The sequence below is a fragment of the Aotus nancymaae genome, unplaced genomic scaffold (genome assembly GCF_030222135.1).
Source record: "Aotus nancymaae isolate 86718 unplaced genomic scaffold, 86718_ANA_hifiasm-v0.15.2.pri h1tg000021l, whole genome shotgun sequence".
NCBI lineage: Eukaryota > Metazoa > Chordata > Mammalia > Primates > Aotidae > Aotus > Aotus nancymaae.
In genome coordinates, this window is record NW_026988433.1 from 20,001,488 (window position 1) to 20,023,881 (window position 22,394).

General features: G+C 55.9%; 2 protein-coding genes across 3 annotated transcripts in view; one reads left to right on the plus strand and one right to left on the minus strand.

The window, feature by feature from the left end:
* The window catches only part of DDX54 (DEAD-box helicase 54), a 27,909-nt gene extending 14,568 nt beyond the window's left edge, over positions 1-13,341 (plus strand). For both annotated transcript variants that reach the window (XM_064379788.1, XM_064379789.1), the window contains 9 exons: positions 2,024-2,158; positions 6,046-6,276; positions 6,360-6,433; positions 7,753-7,962; positions 8,731-8,873; positions 8,960-9,073; positions 9,931-10,035; positions 10,514-10,626; positions 12,725-13,341. In XM_064379788.1, the coding sequence (XP_064235858.1) occupies positions 2,024-2,158; positions 6,046-6,276; positions 6,360-6,433; positions 7,753-7,962; positions 8,731-8,873; positions 8,960-9,073; positions 9,931-10,035; positions 10,514-10,626; positions 12,725-12,957 (1,358 nt within the window). In that variant the 3' untranslated portion in view covers positions 12,958-13,341. The remainder of the gene's footprint in view (positions 1-2,023; positions 2,159-6,045; positions 6,277-6,359; positions 6,434-7,752; positions 7,963-8,730; positions 8,874-8,959; positions 9,074-9,930; positions 10,036-10,513; positions 10,627-12,724) is intronic.
* Positions 12,575-22,168, minus strand: CFAP73 (cilia and flagella associated protein 73). Its single transcript, XM_012469026.2, has 8 exons — positions 21,977-22,168; positions 19,923-20,028; positions 19,060-19,164; positions 18,537-18,737; positions 17,312-17,533; positions 16,506-16,664; positions 14,150-14,238; positions 12,575-13,133 (listed from the first exon to the last, which is right to left on the minus strand). Exons 1-7 carry the CDS (start codon positions 22,030-22,032, stop codon positions 14,161-14,163), a joined length of 927 nt encoding a protein of 308 aa, XP_012324449.2. The 5' UTR covers positions 22,033-22,168; the 3' UTR covers positions 12,575-13,133; positions 14,150-14,160.
* Between the last annotated feature and the right edge of the window lie 226 nt (positions 22,169-22,394).

Here is a 22,394-nt window from a genome sequence, read left to right on the forward strand (position 1 = left end):
ACTCAGCTTCTAGGTTTTGTTGACTTAAAGTGGCACGCAGGCAACCATTCTATTTTTTCTTCCAGTACAGTATTCAATAAGTCACATGGGATATTCAACACTTTATTTCAAAATCGGCAGTGTGTGGGTTGACTTTGCCCAAGGGTAGGCTAATGGAAGGATTTGGAGCATGCTCAAGGCAGACTGGCTGAGCTGTGACGTTCCCTGGGTTAGGGGCATTGAGTGCACTTTCTAAGTTGTGGTAAATAGACGTAGCATGCGGTTCACCATCGTGCCATTTCCCAGTGTGCAGTGCAGTGGCATTGAGTCCACTCACGTACGACCGTCATCACATCTGTCCTCAGAACTTTTGTGTGTGTGTGATAGAGTCTTGCTCTGTCTCCAAGGCTGGAGCACAGTGGCGTGATCTCGGCTCACTACAGCCTTCGCCTCCTGGGTTCCAGCTATTCTCTTGCTTCAGCCTCCCGAGTGGTTGGGATTACAGGTGCTTGCCACCACGTCCGGCAAATTTTTTGTGTTTTTAGTAGAGATGGCGTTTTGCCAGGTTGGCCCGTCTGGTCTTGAACTCCTAACCTCGACTGATCCACCCGCCTCAGCCTCCTAAAGTGCTGGGATTACAGGCGTGAGCCACTGCGCCCAGCCCCAGAACTTTTTCATCTTGCTAAACTCAAGCTCTACCCATCAGACAAAATCTCCTTATGCCCCTCCCGCAGCACCTGGAAACTGTCCTTTTTTCTTTGCCTTCTTTTAATTCATGAGTGTCATGTGGCAGGTGCACTTCCCCCTTGTTGCTCTCTGCTGTTCTCTGGTGTTCATTGCTGTGTGGAGGGCTGGTTCTGTGTGTCCCTAGAGAGGTCCCCAGGGCCCCCCAAAGGGAATTGCTTGTGCATCACAAGACCAACAGCACCGGTCAGACAATCTCAGATGAAATCCTCAAATGTTGTAACACCTTGTTTTCCCAAGATACAGAGAGAAACCAAAATGTAATGATATGTAGGGACTTCTTTACTTTATGCAAAATTACCATCATTGGGTGCTCTTTTTATAACTTGCTTTTTGTTTTGTCTTTTTACATCACCATACATCATGAATGTTTTTTGTTGACTGTAAAATGTCAGTCTGTGATGGATTGGCACTTCTTTTCTGTAAGGGGCTAGACATGAAATGTTAGGCTTTGTGGACCATACTGTCTCTGTCATAACTGTTCCTCTCTGCTGGTGTAGTGTGAATGCTGCCTGTTCATTTACATAGATAACATATAAACAAATGAGTGTGGCTGTGTTCCAATAAATCTTTATTTACACAGACAAGCAGGGGGCCAGGATCTCACTCTGTTGCTTGGGCTCTAGTGCAGCGGCATGATCATAGTTCATTGTAAGCTTGAACTCCTAGATTCAAGCAATCCTCCCAGCTCAGCCTCCCAAGTTCTTAGGGCTACAGCACACACCACCACACTTGGCTAATTTTCATTTTTTGTAGATAGGCTGGTCTCAAACTGCTGGCCTCAAGTGATCCTCCCCTCTCGGCCCCTCAAACGCTGTGGTTCCAGGCATGAGCCACCGGCCTGGCCCTGTAGGCTGTAGTGTGTTTGGCCACTCTTTTCCTGAGTTGCTTCGTTCCCACCACCACGTGGCCATCAGCTAATTCACTTAACCAGCCCTCGATCCTGGAGCCTTTAGTGTCCAACTTGGGGCTGTCCTAGTCCGGGCTGCACTAAACCTCCTTGTGTGTAAATCTTTGCGTCTTTGGAGGAGTTCTCACAGCGGGGACACTGAAGAGTTTGGACCATGCTCACAAGCAGGGCCGTGCTGTATTTTTGCTCATCTCCCAGAGCACCATGTCAGCACAGGCGTACTCTCAGATCGACCCACGGACCAGGATTGACTTTCCCTGCGTGTAGGCGGGGACAGCAGCTCTGCGAGGTTCGCAGCCTGGCCAGGCTCACTCACTCAGGGTCTGGCCTGTGGAGCTCATGCTGGGGCTGGGTTCTTTGCTTGATTAAGCTTGCATCTCCTTGCTGCAGGCCGTGTGGCCCGAGCGGGCCGAAGTGGCACGGCCTATTCCTTGGTGGCCCCTGACGAAATCCCCTACCTGCTGGATCTGCATCTGTTCCTGGGCCGCTCCCTCACCCTCGCCCGTCCCCTCGAGGAGCCCTCAGGTGAGTGGAGGCTGGGGTGGGGCTAGAGGTCCCCATGGAGTTCATGGGGCCCTGTTTTGGCTGTGGGAGGAGGTGGGGCTGGGTTTGACCCCAGGATGATTCCTTTTATTTTTTTTATTTTTATTTTGTTTTGTTTTTTGAGACGGAGTCTGGCTCTGTCACCCAGGCTGGGGTGCAGTGGTGTGATCTCGACTCACTGCAACCTCTGCCTCCCACCTTCAAGACATTCTCCTGTCTCAGCCTCTTGAGTAGCTGGGATTACAGGTGCCCGCCACCACACCTGGCTAAATATTTTTTGTATTTATAGTAGAAACAGGGTTTCACCATCTTGGCCAGGCTGGTTTCGAACTCCTGACCTCAAGTGATTCACCCGCCTCCCACAGTGCTAGACTACAGGCTTTAGCCACCGCGCCTGGCTGATTCCTTTTATTTTTTTAAAGAGATGGGGTCTTACTCTTGCCCAGGCTGAAATGCAGTGGCGCGATCATGGCTTGCTGCAGCCTCCAACTCCTAGGCTCAAACAAGCCACTGGTGCCTGGCCAATCCCTCTATTTTAAACTCAGGATTTCCCACAGCAATCCAGATTTCTGGTGTCTGCTGGGAAACAGTTGGATCTGGGTGCTCAGCCATGGTGCCCCCATTAGACAGCCTCCCTGGTTCCCTGCAGCCCCTGCCTGCCTCCCCTTCCTGTCAGTGTGGCCTGTCAGCGTCAGCCCAGGCCCTGCAGGCATCTAGTGTGTGACCGTGTACTTGACCGAGTTTTCAGGGGAGCATGGTCAGGGAGAGGCTGAGGCTCATTCAGACCAAGCCCACAGGACATTTCTTTTTTGTGTGTGATGGAGTTTTGCTCTGTTACCCAGACTTGAGTGCAATGGTGTGATCTCAGCTCACCACAACCTCCACCTCCAGGGTTCAAGTGATTCTCTTGCCTCAGCCTTCCGAGTAGCTGGGACACCACTCCCAGCTAATTTTGTATATTTAGTAGAGACAGTGTTTCTCCATGTTGGTCAGGCTGGTCTCAAACTCCTGACCTCAGGTGATCTGCCCCCCTTGGCCTCCCAAAGTATTGGGATTACAGGCGTGAGCCACCATGCCTGACCGCCCACAGGACATTTCTTTATACACCCTAGGGTGGGAATGCATGGGACAGACAACAGCAATCACCATGGCCTCCACCTGTGGGCCTCCACCTGTGGGTCTCCACCTGTGGGCCTGCTGGTTCCCGGGCCCATGGCACATCTTGGCTCATTTGTCCATCTGTGCTTGAGGGAGGACTCGTCACCTCTGCTTCACAGATGAGGGAACGGCTCTGACACGCCTACCCACGTGCACACAGCAGGGAGGTGGGGAGCTGAGATTCAGCCTCTCCCAGAGCCTCGAGACCCAAGCTCAGAGAGCTGAGGCGGCCTCCTCAGGACAGCGCAGCCATGGTCAGCAGAGAGTGCGCCCTCAGAGCCCCGGGCCCTCTGTCTCGGCCCTTCACTCTTGGCTGCTTGTGGGGATCTCTGTCCAGGCCGTGGTTCCTGCAGGTGACCTTGTGGCCCCGCAGTGTCCCAGCCCATGCCTGGAGGCAGCTGGAAAGCAGACACTGCAGCAGAAAGTCTGGGGTCAGATGCAAGGGCACAGGAAGGGGCTGTGGGGGGCTGGGGGGATCTGTGCCTTCACTGGAGGTGGAGGCCTCAGTCGGACATCACTCGGGTGAATTGGAAGGGGTGCCTAAAGGGCGTTTTGAAGCATTTTCCTGGGGGCGAAGCTGAGATTGAGAGTGCAGGGGCCACGTGAGGGAGGTGCGAGCATAGCCCCTTCCAGGTGCCAGGCCTGTCGCAGCCCCAGGTCCCACCTGGTGTCAGGCAGGAGCAGGAGGAAACGGACCTTGCACCCAGGACCTGCTCAGGGCCAGAGGCAGCATGCAGCCCTGTCAGGGAGGGGAGGAGCCTCCACCAATGTCCAGGCGGGAACCACCCCCAGCCTGGACAGACAGGGAGAGACATCCTGCATTTGCTCCAGAGCTAGCCGGGGCTCAGCAGAGCTCAGCACCTGCTTAATCTGGAGAGATGGGAAGAGGGCAGGCTCCTGACCCAGGGTGGGGCTTGGTTTTTGACCCTGACCCTCACCATGTGCCCCTGGACAAATCTCTAAACCTCCAGGAGCCTCAGTTTCCTCATCTCTAAAATGGGCTCATCAGTGCCTTTCTTGCAAGATTGGCCAAATGTTGGTAACTGACAGTGGGTGGTGGGCCCACGAGGTCCATCACACTCTTCCCCTGGCTTTTGTGTTTTTCTTTCATTGTTTTTGTTTTGTTTTTTGCGACAAGGGCTCACTGTCACCCAGGCTGGAGTATACTGGCGTGATCACAGCTCACTGCACCCTTGACCTCATAGGCTCAAGCAATTCTCACACCTCAGCCTCTTGAGGAGCTGGGAATACAGGCAGGTGCCACCATGCCTGGCTGATTTTTCTGTTTTTTGTAGAGATGGGGTCCCACTGTGTTGCCCAGGCTGGTCTTGAACTCCTGTGTTCAAGCAGTCTTCCCTCCTTGCCTTTCAAAGTGCGGGGATTACAGGTGTGAGCCACCATGCCTGGCTTACTGTTGCGTTTTTTTCAGTAAAAAGTTAGAACATGACAAAAAAAAGAAAACAGGTACTTTCCTCGTAGGTTTGGTGTGAGGTGAAGGAGGTGGTGACGCTGGACTCAGCACAGCCGGCATCCCCAGCCCCTCCTGTTGCTGTTACTTATTACAAGTGTCGCTGTTGCTACCGTGGACTCTGCCTAGATTGAATCCTGTCCCTGCCACTGACTCACTTGGCAGTCCTGGTAGTAAGGGAGCCTCACTACGCCTGTTTTCTCATCTGTGGACGTCGAATGTTAATGCTGGAGTCAGCAAAGTTGCCGTTGGTTGTTTTGTTTTTGTCTTTTTTGAGATGGAGTTTCACTCTTGTTACCCAGGCTGGAGTGCAATGGCACCATCTCGGCTCACCACAACCTCCGCCTCCTGGGTTCAGGCAATTCTCCTGCCTCAGCCTCCTGAGTAGCTGGGATTACAGGCACGCGCCACCATGCCCAGCTAATTTTTTGTATTAGTAGAGACGGGGTTTCACCATGTTGACCAGGATGGTCTTGATCTCTTGACCTCGTGATCCACCCGCCTCAGCCTCCCAAAGTGCTGGGATTACAGGCTTGAGCCACCGCGCCCGGCCTGTCTTTTTTTTTTTTTTTTTAAAGAGAGACAAAGTCTTGTTCTGTCGCCCAGGCTGGAGTGCGGTGGTGCTATCACGGCTCACTGCAGCCTGGAGCTCCCAGTCTCAAGAGATCCTCCCACATCACCCCCTGAGTAGCTGAGAGACTACAGGTGCACTTCACCTTGCCCAGCTAGTTTTAGAGTTTTTTATAGAGATGGAGTCTCACTACATTACTCAGGCTGGTCTCCAATTCCTGGCTTCACGTGATCCTCCTGCCTCAGCCTCCCAAAGCTCTCAGATTACAAGCATGAGCCACTGTGCCCGGCCAACAGAGTTTTTTTTAGAGCCGAGTAGTACATATTTTAGGCCCTGTGGGCCGTGTGATCCAGGGTGGCTCCTCAACCCTGGCCCTGTAGTGCAGGAATAGCCAGAGACCGTGCATAAGTGAGTAGTGCAGCTGTGCTTCCACAGAGCTGTTGACAGAAGCAGGTAGCTGGCCGGCCCGCTGCGGTTTGTTGACCCCTATCGGTGTATTCAAGTGTCTGGCTCTCTAGCTCCTGCATAAGTGCTGGTGTTCTTGGCAGTGATTATATTGTAGCTACTTAACCTGTGATTCAGGGACCAGAGTGAGGCCTGGGAGTGGTGGTCAGGCAGTGGACAGGTGGGCTGGATGGGAAGACCCCTGACAAGGTGCTGTATGGGGTGCAGGTGTGGCCGGTGTGGACGGCATGCTGGGCCGGGTGCCGCAGAGCGTGGTGGACGAGGAGGACGGCGGCCTGCGGAGCACCCTGGAGGCATCGCTGGAGCTACGGGGCCTGGCCCGCGTAGCCGACAACGCCCAGCAGCAGTACGTGCGCTCGCGGCCGGCACCCTCGCCCGAGTCCATCAAGAGGGCCAAGGAGCTGGACCTTGCAGGGCTGGGCCTGCACCCCCTGTTCAGTGAGTCCTTCTGCAGGGCAGGGAGTGGCGGGTGGGCCTGCTGACCCAACCCACAGCCTCATAGCTCGCTGCTTCCCCACCAGGTTCGCGCTTCGAGGAGGAGGAGCTGCAGCGGCTCAGGCTGGTGGACAGCATCAAGAACTACCGCTCCCGGGCGGTGAGTGCGCCCAGGTGGAGATCATGCTCTGAGTCCTGGCTCAGTGAAGCGCAGAGACGGGTGGTCATGGCCTGGGGTCACAACAGTGACAATGGTGGTGCCAGGATGCAGATTGCCTTCCTGACCCCCAGCAGGCCTCCAGCAGGGATTTTCATCTGAGCTTATAGCTCCTTAACCTGCAGCCTTGGCTCTAACAGCCTCCCTTGAGATGCCCCTTGTTCTGGAACCATCCCTGTTGGCCCACAGCAGGTCCCATGGGGCAGCCATTGCTTAGCACTTACAGATGGCTCATGGGGGAAGTGGCATGCCCCCTGTCTGTTAGAGGCCTGAAGAGCTGGCTTTCCTGAGCTTCCTTCCCTCCTTCCCAACTCTTGACTCCCATTAGGCACCCCATCTTGTGCATACGGAAGGGGGTGCACAAAAGCCAGGAAGACTTAGGAGTGAGTAAGCCTGCCAGCCAGCTAGCATCAGAAGAGGAGCTGGAGAGAAAATCATGGTTAAGAGCACTGGCTTTGAAGTCAAATGGACTTAGGTTGACAAACTATGGTTTTTCCTAGTGTGTGACCATGGGCTGGTTACTCACTCTCTCTAGGTCTTTTTTTGTTTCTGAAACAGGGTCTTGCTTATCACCCAGGCTGGAGTGCAGTGGTGCAGTCATGGCTCACTGCAGCCTTGACCTGCTAGGCTCAAGTGATCCTCCTGCTCAGCCTCCTGAGTAGCTGGGACTACCGGTGCATGCTACTACACCTGGCTAATTTTTGTATTTTTTGTAGAGATGAGGTCACGCCATGTTGCTTAGGCTGGTCTGTAACTCCTGGGCTCAGGCAATCCTCCTGCCTTAGCCTCCCAAAGTGCTGGGATTATAAGTGTGAGCCACGGTGCCTAGCCCGGGTCTCTCTTTGTGTTTTTGTTTTTGTTTTGTTTCGTTTTTGAGATAGAGTCTTGTTCTGTTGCCCAGGCTGGGGTGTAGTGGTGCAATCTTGGATCACTGCAACATCTGCCTTCTGGGTTCAAGTGATTCTCCTGCCTTAGCCTCCTGAGTAGCTGGGACTACAGGCCACTGCCACCACACATGGCTAATTTTTGTATTTTTAGTAGAGATGGGATTTCACCATGTTGGCCAGGCTGGTCTCAAACTCCTGACCTCAAGTGATCCACCGTGCCTGGCCTGGGTCTGTCTGTCTAATTATAACGTGTGGATAATTAGAGTACCCACCTTGGACAGTGGGGAAGAACGCCTATAGGGAGCCCACCAAGTGGTAAGGGTGGGGTTAGGGGTGGGAGGCTGGTGGGCAAAGGACTGGGTATCCCCTCCACAGACCATCTTTGAGATCAACGCCTCCAACCGAGACCTGTGCAGCCAGGTGATGCGCGCCAAGCGGCAGAAGGACTGCAAAGCCATCGCCCGCTTCCAGCAGGGACGGCAGGGGCGGCAGGAGCATCAGGAGGGCCCTGTAGGCCTGGCCCTGAGACGCCCAGCACTGCAGGAGAAGCAGCCTGAGGAGGAGGAGGCGGGAGAGAGTGTGGAGGTACAGGCCCCACCCTGGGGACCCTGGACTTGGGGTACGGGATAGGGGTGGCTAAGTCCCAGCAGCCCATGGGGCTGTCCTCGGGGCTTTGAGCCATGGAGGGAGGGTGGAGGCAGTCAGCTTCGCACCTGCAGGGTCAGGGCATGGTTCTTGTCCACCATCCCTCGTTTAAAACTCTGGGGCCAGATCTTTACCCTGAGGAGCTATGTACGACGTGACACTCTCAGTGGGGTCTGGGGTGTCACCAGCCACCAAATACATCAGGACTTCTGCAGCGAGATGTGCAGATTTCCACTCAGAGGGAGGACCATGATGTGTCCCGTTCACCTGGTGGGTGGGTCCTGGGCCTGCGTGTCCCCCAGGATGTCCCTCTCTCATGTTTTGTTTGGACAGAGGTTTCGGTAGCCAAGAAGAGCGGTTGGGTCCATGTTGTTCAGAGCAGGCCAGGTGCAGAGAGGGGCAGGGCCGGCTGTCGCATGGCCTGGGGTACAGAGTGGGAATGGGGAGCTGGGTCTCCCCCACCAGCACTCTCCTCCTCACGCAGCTGTCCTGCCTCTGCCAGTCCCTGAGGCAGGGGTTGTGCTCTGTGTGCAGATGAGGAAACTGAGGGTCCCACAGGAGACACTGTCACCCAGCTAAGAAATGGCAAAGCAAAGCTTTTCAAGTCCCTGGGAAACCACTGGCCCCTCACTATGGCCGGGCTGGTGGGTGGGGAGGCCGGGGGGCTCCCCAGGGGGCTGCAGCATGACTCTGTCCACACTCTGCCAGGATGTCTTCTCAGAGGTCTTGGGCCGGAAGCGGCCGAGGTCGGGACCCGACAGGGGAGCCAAGAGGCAGAGGGAGGCGGCCCGGCAGCGGGCCCAGGAATTCTACATCCCCTACCGGCCCAAGGACTTCGATAGTGAGCGGGGGTGAGTGGCTGGCTGGGTCCTGGGTGGGGCAGGCAGGTCCACTGGGTCCCATCACCCCGATCGTGTCTCCCACTCTCCCTCTGCAGCCTGAGCGTCAGCGGGGAAGGGGGAGCCTTCGAGCAGCAGGCGGCTGGTGCTGTCCTGGACCTGATGGGAGATGAAGCCCAGAATCTCACAAGGGGCCGCCAGCAGCTCAAGTGGTGAGTGATGGAGTGAGCACCCCTCCATGCCCAGGGTGAGTGAGCAGGTGAGCTGCCCCTCCCTCCATGCCCCAGGTGAGTGAGCAGGTGAGCTGCCCCTCCCTCCATGCCCCAGGTGAGTGAGTGAGTGAGCACACCTCCATGCCCAGGGTGAGTGAGCAGGTGAGCTGCCCCTCCATGCCCCAGGTGAGTGATCAAGTGAGCCTCCCCTCTCTCCTTGCCCAGGGTGAGTGAGCGAGTGAGCCGCTGCCCCTCCCTCTGTGCCCGGGGTGAGTGAGGAGTGAGCCCTCCCTCCATGCTGCCAGGCAGGGAGAGCTCCCTGATGTCCTCACTCTCATCTGATCTTGCACAGCTGGGATTATGACCTGGCTGTCCCCTATGTGACCACTCACAGCAGGTGTGATGGTCTCTGGCTGTCCTGTCCCCTTGATTTGATTGCACACCACAGAGATCTTGATATCCCGTCTGTCCTTTTTGCTGGCAAGTCTTTCTAGACAGGGCTCAGGACCCATTTGTTCAGGAGGACGCTAGTGTCTAGAGAATGGACGCGTCTCAACCCAGGGTCACAGCCGGGAAGGGGCAGGTGATTAAAGCCTCCATGGGGCTCTTGTCCCTGAGCCAGGCCCAAGTGCTGGCGCCAGTCCTCTGACCGCCACACTCCCTTTTGAGACCTGGACTGCCAGGGAGAGGTGAGGAGGGATAGGGAAGGAGCCTTTATTGAGCACCAACTGCATGCCAGACATGGCTGCACTGCTTTCCTTTAATGCTCCAACAACCCGATGAGAAGGTCGGGGAGCAGGCGCCGGCACTCCAGGTGTCTCCCTCCACGGCAGCCCTCCCAACTCCCTCTCCTGCAGGGACCGTAAGAAGAAGCGATTTGTGGGACAGTCAGGACAGGAAGACAAGAAGAAGATTAAGACAGAGAGCGGCCGCTACATCAGCAGCTCCTACAAGAGAGACCTGTATCCAGAGGGGCGGGGCCGAGCCGCTTCAGCAGCAGCGGCTCCAATTAAGTGGGACCTGGGGGCGGGGGCGGTGAAGAGGAGGGTAAGGGGCTGAGCGGCTTCGGCAGCATCATCTCCAATAAGAGACCTGTGTGCTGGGGGCGGGGCCGAGTAGCTTCAGCAGCAGCATCTCCGATAAATGGGACCTGTGTGCTAGGGGCAGGACCGAGTAGCTTCAGCAGCAGCATCTCCAATAAATGGGACCTGTGTGCTAGGGGCGGGGCTGAGCAGCTTCAGCAGCAGCATCTTCAGTAAGTGGGACCTGTGCGCTGGGGGCGGGGCCGAGCGGCTTCAGCAGCATCTCCAATAAGTGGGACCTGTGTGCTGGGGGCGGGGCCGAGTAGCTTCAGCAGCAGCATCTCTGCTGAGGCGGTGTGGGGTGGAGCCTGCTCCCGTCCCAGGGGCTTCACGTAGCTTTCTTAACAAGGCTTCCCAGCTATCAGAAGTGGAAGCAGAAACAGAAAATTGATGATCGTGACTCGGAAGAGGAAGGGGGATCTGACCGGCGAGGCCCAGAGCGAAGAAGTGGGAAGCGAGGCCGTGGCCAAGGTGAGAGAGCCAACGTGGGGAGTATGGGTACACAGGTAGGCAGGGCAGGTGTGGTCGGATTACGGTAACACTGAGGCACAGGTGCAGGGGTTATTGCAGAGCCCCAGAGCTGGGTGTGTTGGGGTACGCTGCCAAAACCCTGCGTCCCTCCATAACCCCCCCGCCCCCAGATATTCCCCCTTTCTGCTGTCCCGGCCTCTGATGGTCACGAGCACCGTCTCGCAGGCCCTGGAAAGCACCATGCCCCTCAGGCACATTGTCCCCAACCCCTTCCACTTCGCAGATGAAGCCGTGGGGGTAATTTCTGTTAGATGCCCCGTTCACCTAATTCACCCCGTTGTCAGAAACCTAGAGAACTCGGGAGGTGGCACCTATGCGAATGCTGCTATGTGGGCCTTTTTCACCTGCAAACAGAGCGTTTGCATGTGGTTCGACCTGACAAAGTGAGCATGAATTGATTCCCTGTGGCATCCTCGGGAAGTTCTTTTTAGCAGTGTTGTGGGGAAGTTCATGTCACCAAAGATGCAGTCAGAGGCAGCTTTGGTTCCGGGAGGAGGCGATGATGGAAGATGTCGAGGAAGGTGCTTTCTTGAAATGTGGGTTGGCAAGTGGTACGTTTGGTCATCTGAGGACTTTGACCTCTTTGATCTGGCCTGGGTCCCTCAGCCAGGAACAGGCTAAGGTGGATTTGAAGCCGGCTGTCTGCCAGAGCCTGTGCTTAAGGGCTGCTGTCAGGGAGGGGCTCCCACTTGCTGGGTGTGGACAGGCCACAGATGACCTGGGAGGCAAGATGACTGCGAATACCCACTTTACAGGCCAGGAAACAGGTGCTTTATGGAGGCTGTGACCGAACCTGGGTCACCCAGCTGCCCAAGGCTCCCACCTGCGGCCTTCCCTGGGGAGAGGGGAGTTTGGGACCATGTCCTGGGTCTCTCAGATTGCCTTAGCCCCTGCTTGTGTCGCTCCACTCCCCGGAGCTGGTCACCGCCTCCTCTGGGTGTCTCTGAACCTGCATGCATTCGCCTGGGCCTCTTCTCTGTGGCTCCTCCCCCACCAGCTCTCCCATCTGTGGGAATGTCTCCTTGTCAGCGTGGCTGGGTGGGGACCACCCACACCTCACTTCTCAGCCTGTTTTTACCTGGGTGAAACAGCAGCTTCTGCTGCAAGCAGTGCCACACAGTGGGCGGGCAGGGCCTGGAGAGGCGGGGGCGACCTGTGGGCTTTGGGAGAAAGCAGCTGTTCTTCCCTGCACTGTGTCCTCATTGGAGGTGATGAGTCCTGCGAGGCACCCTGGCTCCAATGGACACAGCTGGGACCACCCCAGTGGTCATCCCTCCAGGAGCCCTGGAGAGGCTGCTATTATGAATGGGGAGGAGGAGGAGGACACAGGGCTTAGTGGGAGCCAGGGAGGGTGGTGCTGGCCTCTCGGAGAACTAGAAAAATGGACTACCTGGGGCCCAACTGTCGGGCTGGGGCAGGGCTGCTGACCTCCACTGCTGCTGCTTTGCTGTGTGACCTCAGACAAGTCCCTTTCCCTCTCTGGCCACCTCTGATTCCTCTCCTGCCTAAAGGAAGGTTCATCTACACTCTTTTTTCATCTAATAAGCCTAGAGCATGCTGTCCATGGAGACAGAGGCTGAGGTCTGTCTTGGTTACTATGGGGGCCTCAGAGCCCAGCGTGTATTAGGTGTGCTGTGGAAACAGACACACCTGGATTGGAGAATTCTCAGTAGTAAGAGTCATGCCCAGAAGGCTCTCACTGTGGGCCAGGCCTTGTTCTGAGCACTTTATACCATTTACTCTTCACCCATGAGGGAGATGCTGTGATTTATCATTCACAGTTGGGGAAACTGAGGCATGGAGCCGTTAACTGACATGCCCAAGGTCTAAGAGGTCACAGCTGGGATTTGAACCCCGCGGTTCTGGCCCCGTGCTATTGACCACTCCGTGGGGCTCCCTAAAGCTTTATTAGCCACTGGGCCACAGCAATAAGCACAGAACAGGAGTGGGGCCAGGGGAGGAGTCTGCAAGCTTCTGGGAGGAGGGGATCTTGGGAGTGATCCCACCACCTGAGCTCCCTGAATCCCTGTCCCGGCAGGTGCATCCCAGCCCCGTGCCCCAGGCACCCCTGCAGGCCGCGTCCGCCCGGAACTCAAGACCAAGCAGCAGATCCTGAAGCAGCGGCGCCGGGCCCAGAAGCTGCGCTTCCTGCAGCGCGGTGGCCTCAAGCAGCTCTCCGCTCGCAACCGCCGCCGTGCCCAGGAGCTGCAGCAGGGTGCCTTTGGCCGGGGTGCCCGCTCCAAGAAGGGCAAGATGCGGAAGAGGATGTGAGGACTAGGACCGAGCCCCGTGGTTCCTTGGTCGGCCTTAGGGTGGACATCAGCAGACGTTCCTGTGTACCACTGCGTGCCTGGCCTTGTGCCAGGCACTGGGGGCACTCCCTGCAGGAGCCATCATCTGTGAAAAGGAGCGCTGTATGGCCACAGAAGGGCAGCAGCTGCGTCAGCCTAAGACAGAGACATTTGAGCAGGGCCTTGAAAGGTGTGTAGGAGTTCGCCAGCAAAGCCAGGCAGGCCAAGACCTGAGTTGGCAACTCAGCTGCTGCTGCTTCCATGTGTTCTGGCTTCAGAGGTCATGGCTGCACCGGTCAGAGCCCTGAGTACCTCAGGGTTTGGTGATGGCATTTTTAATGTAATAAATCTTTATTGAGCACTGCTGGTGAGCCAGAGTGTGGTCTCCTTGGGGAGTTGGAATGGAGAGACCCGGGTACTAGAATCCCAACTAGCATGGCAGAGGAGTTGAGAGCATATCCAGGGTCTCCCAAGGTGGGGTTCTGCGGCTATGTCCATTTAGCAATGAGGAAAGTGAGGCTCAGAGCACAAGCCAGGTGCCAGAGGTGGGAGTTGGTCCCCCTTCCTCCCACCTGCTTCCTTGCAGCTGGAGTGGGCTTCGGGAGGGGAACAGGATGCACAGCCTGGGGGCAAGGGCATGCTGCTCCCCTCTGGCTATGAAGAGGTTAACGCAGGCCCTCCACACCGGGAGGTCAGAACCTGGCCTGCCCTCTCACCTCCCACCCCATTGAAGGTTCTGAGAAGGTCAAGGGCAGCCCCAGCTGCTGGATTCTCAGGCTGGGCCCCTCAGCTGGCAGAGTCCATAGTGGAGAGGCCTTGGTGAGCTCTTATCTAGCATGGACCCTGTTCTGAGACCTGACAAAGAGCTTTTTTCATGCCCCAACCACCCTGGGAGGGAGGGCCTGGTCTGGTCTCATTTTAGAGGTGATTGCCCCACACACAGCCCCTTGACCTTCCCATCACCTCCTCATCAGGGCCTGCATTTATTGAGTGCTTGCTGTGTGGACCTGCATTTATTGAGTGCTTGTTATGTGCCTCTCATGGCAGGCCCACAGCACTCCCATCTTCCCAATGAGGAAACGGATTCAGGAAGAGCTACTCTCACACCCCATCAGAAATGCAGGGCCCTCCTATCCTGGGGTCTCTCGGGGGTCCCCTCTCCCGCTGCTCACCTGGGTCAGGGCTAGGAGGCAGGGGCTGCAGGCTCAGTCTGACCCAGGTCTGCCAGCATGGCGGAGAGGTCTTGCATGAACAGCTTCACCTGGGGGACCCCAACGCGAAGTCACATTCCAGCCCAAGAGCCCGTGTCCAGCCCCTACCCCTCAACATGTGGGGAGGCTGAAAGGTAGGGTGGGGATTGGAGACCCCCTCACTGAAAGAACAGCAATGATGGTGGTTCCCAGAGGCAGTGACAGATCCTAAACCGTTCTGGGTTTTAAAAGCCTCAGGCCAGCCTTCCCAATTGCCCCATGAGCAGACACCTCAGCTTCCTAGCTGCTGTCACCTGCACCATCCAATTTGTATTTTCATTTACATCAGTCAGCTTTATTTTCTTTTGATTGGATCAGTCGTATTCAGTGGTTTGTGACTTACTCTCATCTTCTCCATGGGTGGCCCTCCTTTATTTTGTTTTAATTCTTTATGGATATCAACTTAATAAATGCCACGGATCCATTGTGAAAACTAGAACTTGAGGGTGAACGTACAGTTATCTGTGGGTTCCTCCTCATATTCATCACCCTATCAACAGAAGGAAACTGTTTCTCCACCAAAAACGGAAAGAAATAGTTACCCCTTGTCATAACTAGGGGGTACTTGAAAAATAATGAAAATGCAAAGGACAAATGAAGCTGTTACTGAATTCCGGCAGCCGAAGAACAGTGTGAGTCCCGGCCTAGAGGCTGGGGAGTGTTAGAGGAGGTGGGAAAAAGCACAGCATCCCTCCAGGGAGCCTTTCTCCTTGACAGGGGCAGAGTTGATTTTGAAAAGAGATGGTCTGGTCCTAGTGCAGTGTTGTTTACAACTAATTAATTACAACCAGTTACTGATTTTGTTCCTTCTTAACGTCCAGCTACTTCAGTTGGACTAAAAGAAAAGGGACTGGCCGGGCGCAGTGGCTCACACCTGTAATCCCAGCATTTTGGGAGGCCGAGGTGAGCGGATCACGAGGTCAGGAGATAGCGACCATCCTGGCTAACACAGTGAAACCCTGTCTCTACTAAAAATAGAAAAAATTAGATGGGTGTGGAGGTGTGCGCCTGTAAAATCCCAGCTACTCAGGAGGCTGAGGCAGGGGAACACTTGAACCTGGGAGGTGGAGGTTGCTGTAAGCCGAAATTGCGCCACTGCACTCCAGCCTAGGTGACAGAGCGAGACTCTGTCGCAAAAAAAAAAAAAAGAAAAAAGAAAAGGGACTGACTTTTGCCTGATTACATGGAGCCTGTGTTTTTGCTAGTCTCTTGTGCCACAAGGTAGCCAGGTAACCAGCCAGGCTGGGAAGAACAGTGGCATCAATGTATCCAACCAGCTGGGAGGGGTGAAGCAGATTCCCAAGGACCCAGGTCTTGGCATTTGGTTGGAATCCTGGCCATTGGGCAGAACAGGAGTGGGGATGTGGGGGAAAAGGTGGGGTGCTTCCCTTTACTTTGCCTCCACTTCTCAAAGCGGCTGGGCCATGCTCTGGGTATACTCACTAGAAACAAAACAGAAGTGTTTGAAGTCTGAAATCTCCCTCTTTTGTAAACCTATGTCATGCCGGGTGCGATGGCTTATGCCTGTAATCCTAGCACTTTGGGAAGCTGAGGCGGGAGGATCACTTGAGGTCGGGAGTTCGAGACCGGCCTGGCCAACATGGTGAAACCCCATCTCTACTAAAAATACAAAATTAGCCGGATGTCGTGGTGTGTGCCTGTAATCCCAACTACTCAAGAGGCTGAGGCAGGAGAATCGCTTGAACCTGGGAGGCAGAGGTTGCCATGAGCCGAGATTGTGTCACTGCACTCCAGCCTGGGTGACAGAGCTAGACTCCGTCTCAAAAACAAAAAAAACCTATGTCATTCTGTACTGCACAACTCAGCCTCACCCCACTCTCACCCTCTCTGGGGAAGCTGAGGCTTCTCTGCACAGGGAGGAGGGAGCCAGAAGGCCAGAGATTTATGAGTGAGTCTGGACCTCCTGGTTTTTTCAGGTGTTGCCACATGTGTGAGCTGTTGGATCCTGGGAGAAAAGAGGGAGTCAGTACAAACCCTGGCCGTCCTGGTAGAGGAAGCGCACTGACACTCAGAGAAGGGCATGGCTTTCTTCTGGCCACACAGCCAATCACTGTCAGAGCAAAGATGCACCCAGGAATCCATCCTAGGCTGGGTGCCTGCTTGGCGATCCAGCCCACGGCCGGGGCAAAGACTCTGACCTCTTAGAGGGCCACGCTTAACCCAGAAAAGGAGTCCCTAACTGTGGGGTTTTAGGTACCTGATTTTTCCAAAGAGGGATAGCTTGGGGGCTGGAGGTGCCATAAAAAGGGGGCCTTACCTGCTCTAGCTGTCCCTCTGTGTCCTCAATGTCCAGGGCAGGTGGCTGCCCCTGATGCTGGCACACTAGCTGGAACAGGTTGAGCACGGCCATCCTGCTGCGCCCCAGGAGCAGAGTCTTCTCCGCTGCTGTGTTCTGAATCTGAATCCACTTGGATTCCTGGAGAACACCCACCCCGCTTCCAATTAAGGCAAGTGGCTGGCCCGAGGCAGGCTGCCCCCTTGTCCTATCCATTTTTTTTTTTTGAGACGGAGTCTCACTCTGTTGCCCAGACTGGAGTCCAGTGGTGTGATGTCAGTTCACTGCAACATCCGCCTCCCGGGGCCTAGCCATTCTCCTGCCTCAGTCTCCTGAGTAGATGGGACTACAGGTGCACGCCACCACGCCTGACTAATTTTTGTATTTTTAGTAGAGACGAGGTTTCACCATGTTGGCCAGGCTGGTCTCAAACTCCTGACCTGAGGTGATCTGCCCGCCTTTGCCTCCCAAAGTGTTGGGATGACAGGCGTGAGCCACCCCCAAAGTGCTGGGTTTACAGGCGTGAGCCACCGCGCCCAGCATTCTTCCCATCCACTTTAGCCAGTCAGGCACAGTCAGATGCTCTCGGGAGAGGGGTGCGGGAGCCTGGTGCCGGCGGATAGGGCGGGGCCTCATGCCCAAAAGATGATGCCTGAGATCCCCTCCTTAGCCCAGCGGAGCCTCTGGGTAAGTATTGCCCCATCGGTCCTCATCAGCCCTGGCGCTCCTTCCTGCCCGGCGGTGGAAGCCTGGGGTCCCGAGCGCCCCCTACTTGGGGCGGGCCGTACCCACTGCAGCGTGCGCTCCCGGGCAGCCTCCAGGCGCTCCTGCAACTGCGCCCGCCGTTGGCCCTGTGCGAGCAGCTCGTCCGGCCAGGCGTCCCGCAGCCGCTGCAGCCGCGCCCGTACCTCCTCCTGGTCGGCGAGCCGCTCGTGCTCACTGAGCCTCAGCGCTGCCTGTGTCTCCGCCAGGCCGTCGAAGCGCGCCACCAGCTCCGGGACATCTTGGAACTAGAGTGGGGGCGGGGAAAGGACTCACATGGGCCTGCGGTCCACTACCCTCTCCATCCCACCTGGCCCCTGGCGCTTTTTATTATTGGAATAATCTTTCTGGAAAGTGACTCGGCAGTTGGTAAATGTCAACCTCCATTTGTTAGAGACAAGGTCTCGCTCTGTCACCTGGACTGGAGTGCAGTGGCGCGATCATAGCTCGCTGTCATCTCCAACTCCTGGACTCAAGCAATCTTCCCACTTCCGCTCCAGAGTAGCTGGGATTATAGCCTATAGCCGCAGGCCACCAAACCTGGTTAAGTTTTTGTAGAGACTCGGGGGCGGGGGTTTCTCTACGTTTTCCGTTTTCCAGGCTGGTCTCAAACTCCTGGCCTCAAGCAATCCTCCCGCCTTGGCCTCCCAAAGTTTGGGATTACAGGCGTGAGCCACTGCACCCGGCCAGAGTTAGCTTTCTGAATCTTCGGTTTTCCTATCTGTAAAATGGGATTAACAGTTGACAATAACAGGACTCCCTTCACTGGACTTTGGGGAGGATTCAAGAACAAAACGTGGGCGGTGACTCACGCCTGTAATCCCAGCACTTTGGGAGTCCAGGCAGGAGGACTGCTTGAGCCGAGGAGTTCGAAACCAGCCTGGGCAACATAGTGAGACCTCTCTTTATTAAAAACAATAATTAAAAAAATAGCCAGGAGTGGTGGCATGCGCCTGCGGTTCCAGTTACTTGGGAGGCAGATGCAGGAGGATCCCTTCAGCCCAGGAAGTCAGGGTGCAGTGAGCCGCAATCGCGCCATTAACAGAGCGAGACACAGTCTCAACCCGCTCCCGAAAAAAATCTAACAACCACAAAAACCAAAGAGTATCCCTGGCACACAGTGAACGCTCCATAAGTGATAGTTCCTGGCATGCAGTTAGCGCTCCAGTAGTTCGCCCGTCCGAAGCCGTCCCTGAGCCACGCAGCGCTGCGCGGTGGTGCGGAGCTCCCAGCCTCCTGCCCCGCGCTCACCCCGGGCATCAGCTCCAGCGCTTGTTCCAGCAGGCGCGCGCAGGGCTCCAGGCGCTGCAGTCTGCGCTGCAGCCGCGCGTGCTCCCGCCGTAGCTCCTCGAGCTGGGCCCGCAGCCGCAGCGCCTCCGCCTCCCGGCGGCCCGCCTGGTTCCGCTCCTCCGCCGCCCTCCGCAGCGCGCGATTGCGCCGGGCCTCGGAGTCCTGAGGAGTAAGGTGGGGAGCAGGCGACCTTCAGGATTCGGGAGCTGGCAGGGAGTTAGCCACCTCCGCCCTGCCCTGACTTTCGCACGCAAAACTTCGGCGGCCAGCAGGCCCGGCAAAGAAGTTGGCTCTTCACTCCACGCCCCTGCATTTTTTTTTTTTTTTTTAACTCGGCAGCTTCAGGCAGTGCGTGTGTGTTTCCCGCCGTTCCCTTTTGCATGACTAAACCCACTTCTTTTTTTTGTTACCTGCCGGGCCCCTATGTGGGTGTGAGCTGCGACCCATAGGCCCCGCCTCCCCGCCCCCAGCAGCCTCCACCTACCTGGAAAAACTTGTCAAAGCTGATGAACGACCCCTTTAGCTCCCGCTCCTTCTGTTCCAGCTGTTCCCAGCGCTGTTTCAGGGCTGCCATCTTGGTGTGGAACACCTGGGGGTGAGGAGTGGGGTGTCTGTGTGGGTTTGGGGATCTGGGTCCTCCCATGCTCTCAGGTTCACACCTCACCCCTTCCACCTGTTGTCCCTGATCTGTGGCTGCTCCCAGCTCAGCCCATCCACGGCTCCCATCACCCAGAGATGAAGCCCAAACACCCTCCTCCAGCCCCCGAATGCCAGTGTCCCTGCCCTTCCCTCAGGCCTCATCGTACCCTCTCTCCTCCCATACTCTGTCTTCCAGCCACTCAACTACCTGTGTTTTGTTCTTGCCTTCCAGTCTTTGTGTATGGTCTTCCTCTGGCTGTTTTTCCTTCCTCATCCTATTCCCCTTTGCTGGATAAGCCGACTTGCCCTTCAGCAATCCCCAAGACATCACTTCCTCCAGAAAGCCCTCCATGACCACCCCCATGGGGAGGCAGGGGCTTCTTCTGGGCTCCCACAGCTCCTGCCCAGTGCTTCTCCCCTGTAGCAGTCACCACCCCGAACACTCATCTGCTTTTCTCTCTAGACTGTGAGCCCCACAAGGGCAGGAACCATGGCGAGACCTGCAGGTCTCAATGTAGTACCCAGCACATAGTCAGTACTCAATGCACACAAATTTATCTGCACCGACAACTGGTCTCATTTGGTCCCCATTTGACAGATGAGGAAACCAAGGCTTGGAGTGGTGAAACGACTTGTCTCAGACCTTGTAACTAATAACTTGGCTCCATCATTTCCCATCCGCTTGCTGGTTACAGGAGTGGGGCTCACCTGCTTCTGGGCCTGCAGGGCCTGGTCTGCATCCACCAGCTCTTGCCTCTTCTCCAGGAGACGTAGCATTGGTGGGAAGTAATGCTCAGCCTGCTCTGGCAGCTTTCTGAAGAGACTCAAGGAGGAGGTGGGGGTGAAGGAAGCACGTGTCAGGGCCCCACATCTCACCACTGTGTCTGGAGTGCCCCATTAGCCACCCACTGGCTGGTTAATTTTGTTGTTGTTTAGATTTGTTTTTCGGGTCTTGCTTTGTCACCCAGGCTGGAGTGCAGTGGTGTGATAGCTCACTTCTGGGCTCAAGCAATCCTCCCATCTTATCTCCTGAGTAGCTAGGACTGCAGGCGTGTGCCACCACACCCGGCTAATTTTTATTTTGTAAAGATGAGGTCTTGATTTATTGCCCAGGCTGGTCTTGAACTTGTGGACTCAAGCAATCCTCCTGCCTCAGCCTCCCAGTATTGGGATTACAGGTGTGAGCCACCACATCTGGTTAAATTATTTATTTATTATTATTATTATTTGAGATGGAGTCTCACTCTGTCATCCAGGCTGGAGTGCAATGGCGCGATCTTGGCTCACTGCAACCTCCGCCTTCCAGGTTCAAGCGATTCTCAGACTTCCAGGTAGCTGGGATTACAGGTGTGCGCCACCATGCCAGGCTAATTTTTGTATTTTTAGTAGAGACGGGTTTTCACCATGTTGTCCAGGCTGGTCTCGAACTCCTGACCTCAAGTGATCCACCCACCTTGGCCTCCCAAAGTGCTGGGAGTACAGGTGTGAGCCACCGCGCCCAGTTGAATTCTTTATTTATTCAGCAAATTGTCCTGAGCACCTACTGTGGGCCAGGCACCCTTCTAGGCACTAGGGGTGCAGCTGGGAACAGGACAGATAAAAATCTCTATTCCCTCATAAGCTGGCATTCTGCTGGGAGCCACAGAAAATCAACCTAATAAATAATAATAATCATAAAGAATGCCAGGACATGGTAGCCACTGAGATGAAAAATTAAACAGACTAACGGGATCTTTCAACAGGAAGGAGGTGGCATCTGAGCAGGACCTGGAAGAGAAGAGGGATCAAGCCACCCGGACATCTCCAGAAAACAGATTCTAGGATCCTGGTGTGGCCAGGGTGGCTGGAGAGGAGGGAGGGAGGAGGAAAGAGATGGGAATTAGGAGCAGGGAGGTGCTGAGAATCCGACTGAGGTGGGCCCTGGTGAGGAGGGACTTTGGCCTTGACTCTGAGTGAAGTGGGAGTGGAGGAGGGGTTTGGGCAGAGGAGGGGTCCTTCTGGCTGCAGGAGACCAGTGGTGGGGCCAGGGGATCCAGAGGTAGTGTGGTTCTGAGCAAGACGGTAGTGGAGGGAGGAAGAGCAGAGCTGATGGAGTGGGGATGGGGGTGAGAAAGGGGTCAGAGGTGATCCCAGCAACCGGAAGGATGTTACTGGGAGGGCAGGCGCGGGAGAGCAGGTCAGGTTGGGGAGGCCAGCTCCCTGCTATGGCCAAGCCCGAGATGCCCGAGGTCTCTGCAGGGAGAGGCCCAGGAGGCGGTGGGGTTCTGGAGTCCAGCGCCACGGGGAGAAAGGGAGAGCAGAAGGAATGACTAATGTGTAATTTGCAAGGCTTTCCTGGCCATAGCCCAGGAGAAACTCCCCTCCCCATTTTACAGATGCTGAGACGGGGTTGGGACTTGAGGCCACGCTGCTGAAAGCAAAGGAGACACAGAACAAGCTTCCTCTGTTCCTCCTTAAAATGCAGTTTCAGGGGTGGATTGGGGAGCAGGATTTCATAGAATAATTCCTTCCCACCTCAGTTTGAATGATTTAATCTCAGCCGGATGTCAGCTAGGGGTGGGGGATCAGGAACAAACCCTGAGACCATGGTGATGTCTCAGTTTCTCCCTGAGCCTCAGTTTCCTCTTCTGTGAAGTGGGGACAATAACCTCCAGTATGATCTGCCCAAGGAAGGCAGACCCCAGAGGTGAGGAAGAAGAGGTGGGCCAGCCCACCCGTTCCTGCCCTCCTTCTAGCCCTCCCCGCCTCTACGTCCCACTCACGTAGACAGTTTCTCTTGCAAGGCTGGTCGGAAATATTCCTCCCAGGGTACCGCCATCCTCCTGGCAGTTGCCCCAGCTTTGTTTCCACCAGCTGGAGTTTTGCACAAGTCTAGGAGAGCCTGGGGGTTCTGTGGAGCATGGTGTGGAAGCCCGCTCTCAGCTCTCCCAGAAGGCAGCCGCCCAGCAGGCTCTGGTTGCCTGGCAACCAACGACACAACATTCCACTGCGTGGCTGCAGCCTCGGAATCCACCCTGGGAGGGAGAGGGAAGGGGCTGCAAGGAGAGGAGCAGCCTCTGCCCCTCCTGGAGAGGCCTGTAACACCCCATCAAATGGGGGTGCAGTGGAGAGAAGGGGGGTCCCTCGGCCAAGAAATTGCCTTTCTCAGTGCCCCAAGTTTGACCAAGCCTCTTCCTAGTT

Excerpts from the sequence above, each read along its gene's own strand:
- CFAP73 (XM_012469026.2), bottom strand. The coding sequence starts at position 22,032 with ATGGCGGTACCCTGGGAGGAATATTTCCGACCAGCCTTGCAAGAGAAA. Across the intron at positions 19,165-19,922 it reads CCCTGCAGGCCCAGAAGCAG|GTGTTCCACACCAAGATGGC; the intron begins GTGAGCCCCACT and ends CCTCACCCCCAG. Across the intron at positions 18,738-19,059 it reads GCTTTGACAAGTTTTTCCAG|GACTCCGAGGCCCGGCGCAA; the intron begins GTAGGTGGAGGC and ends CTTACTCCTCAG.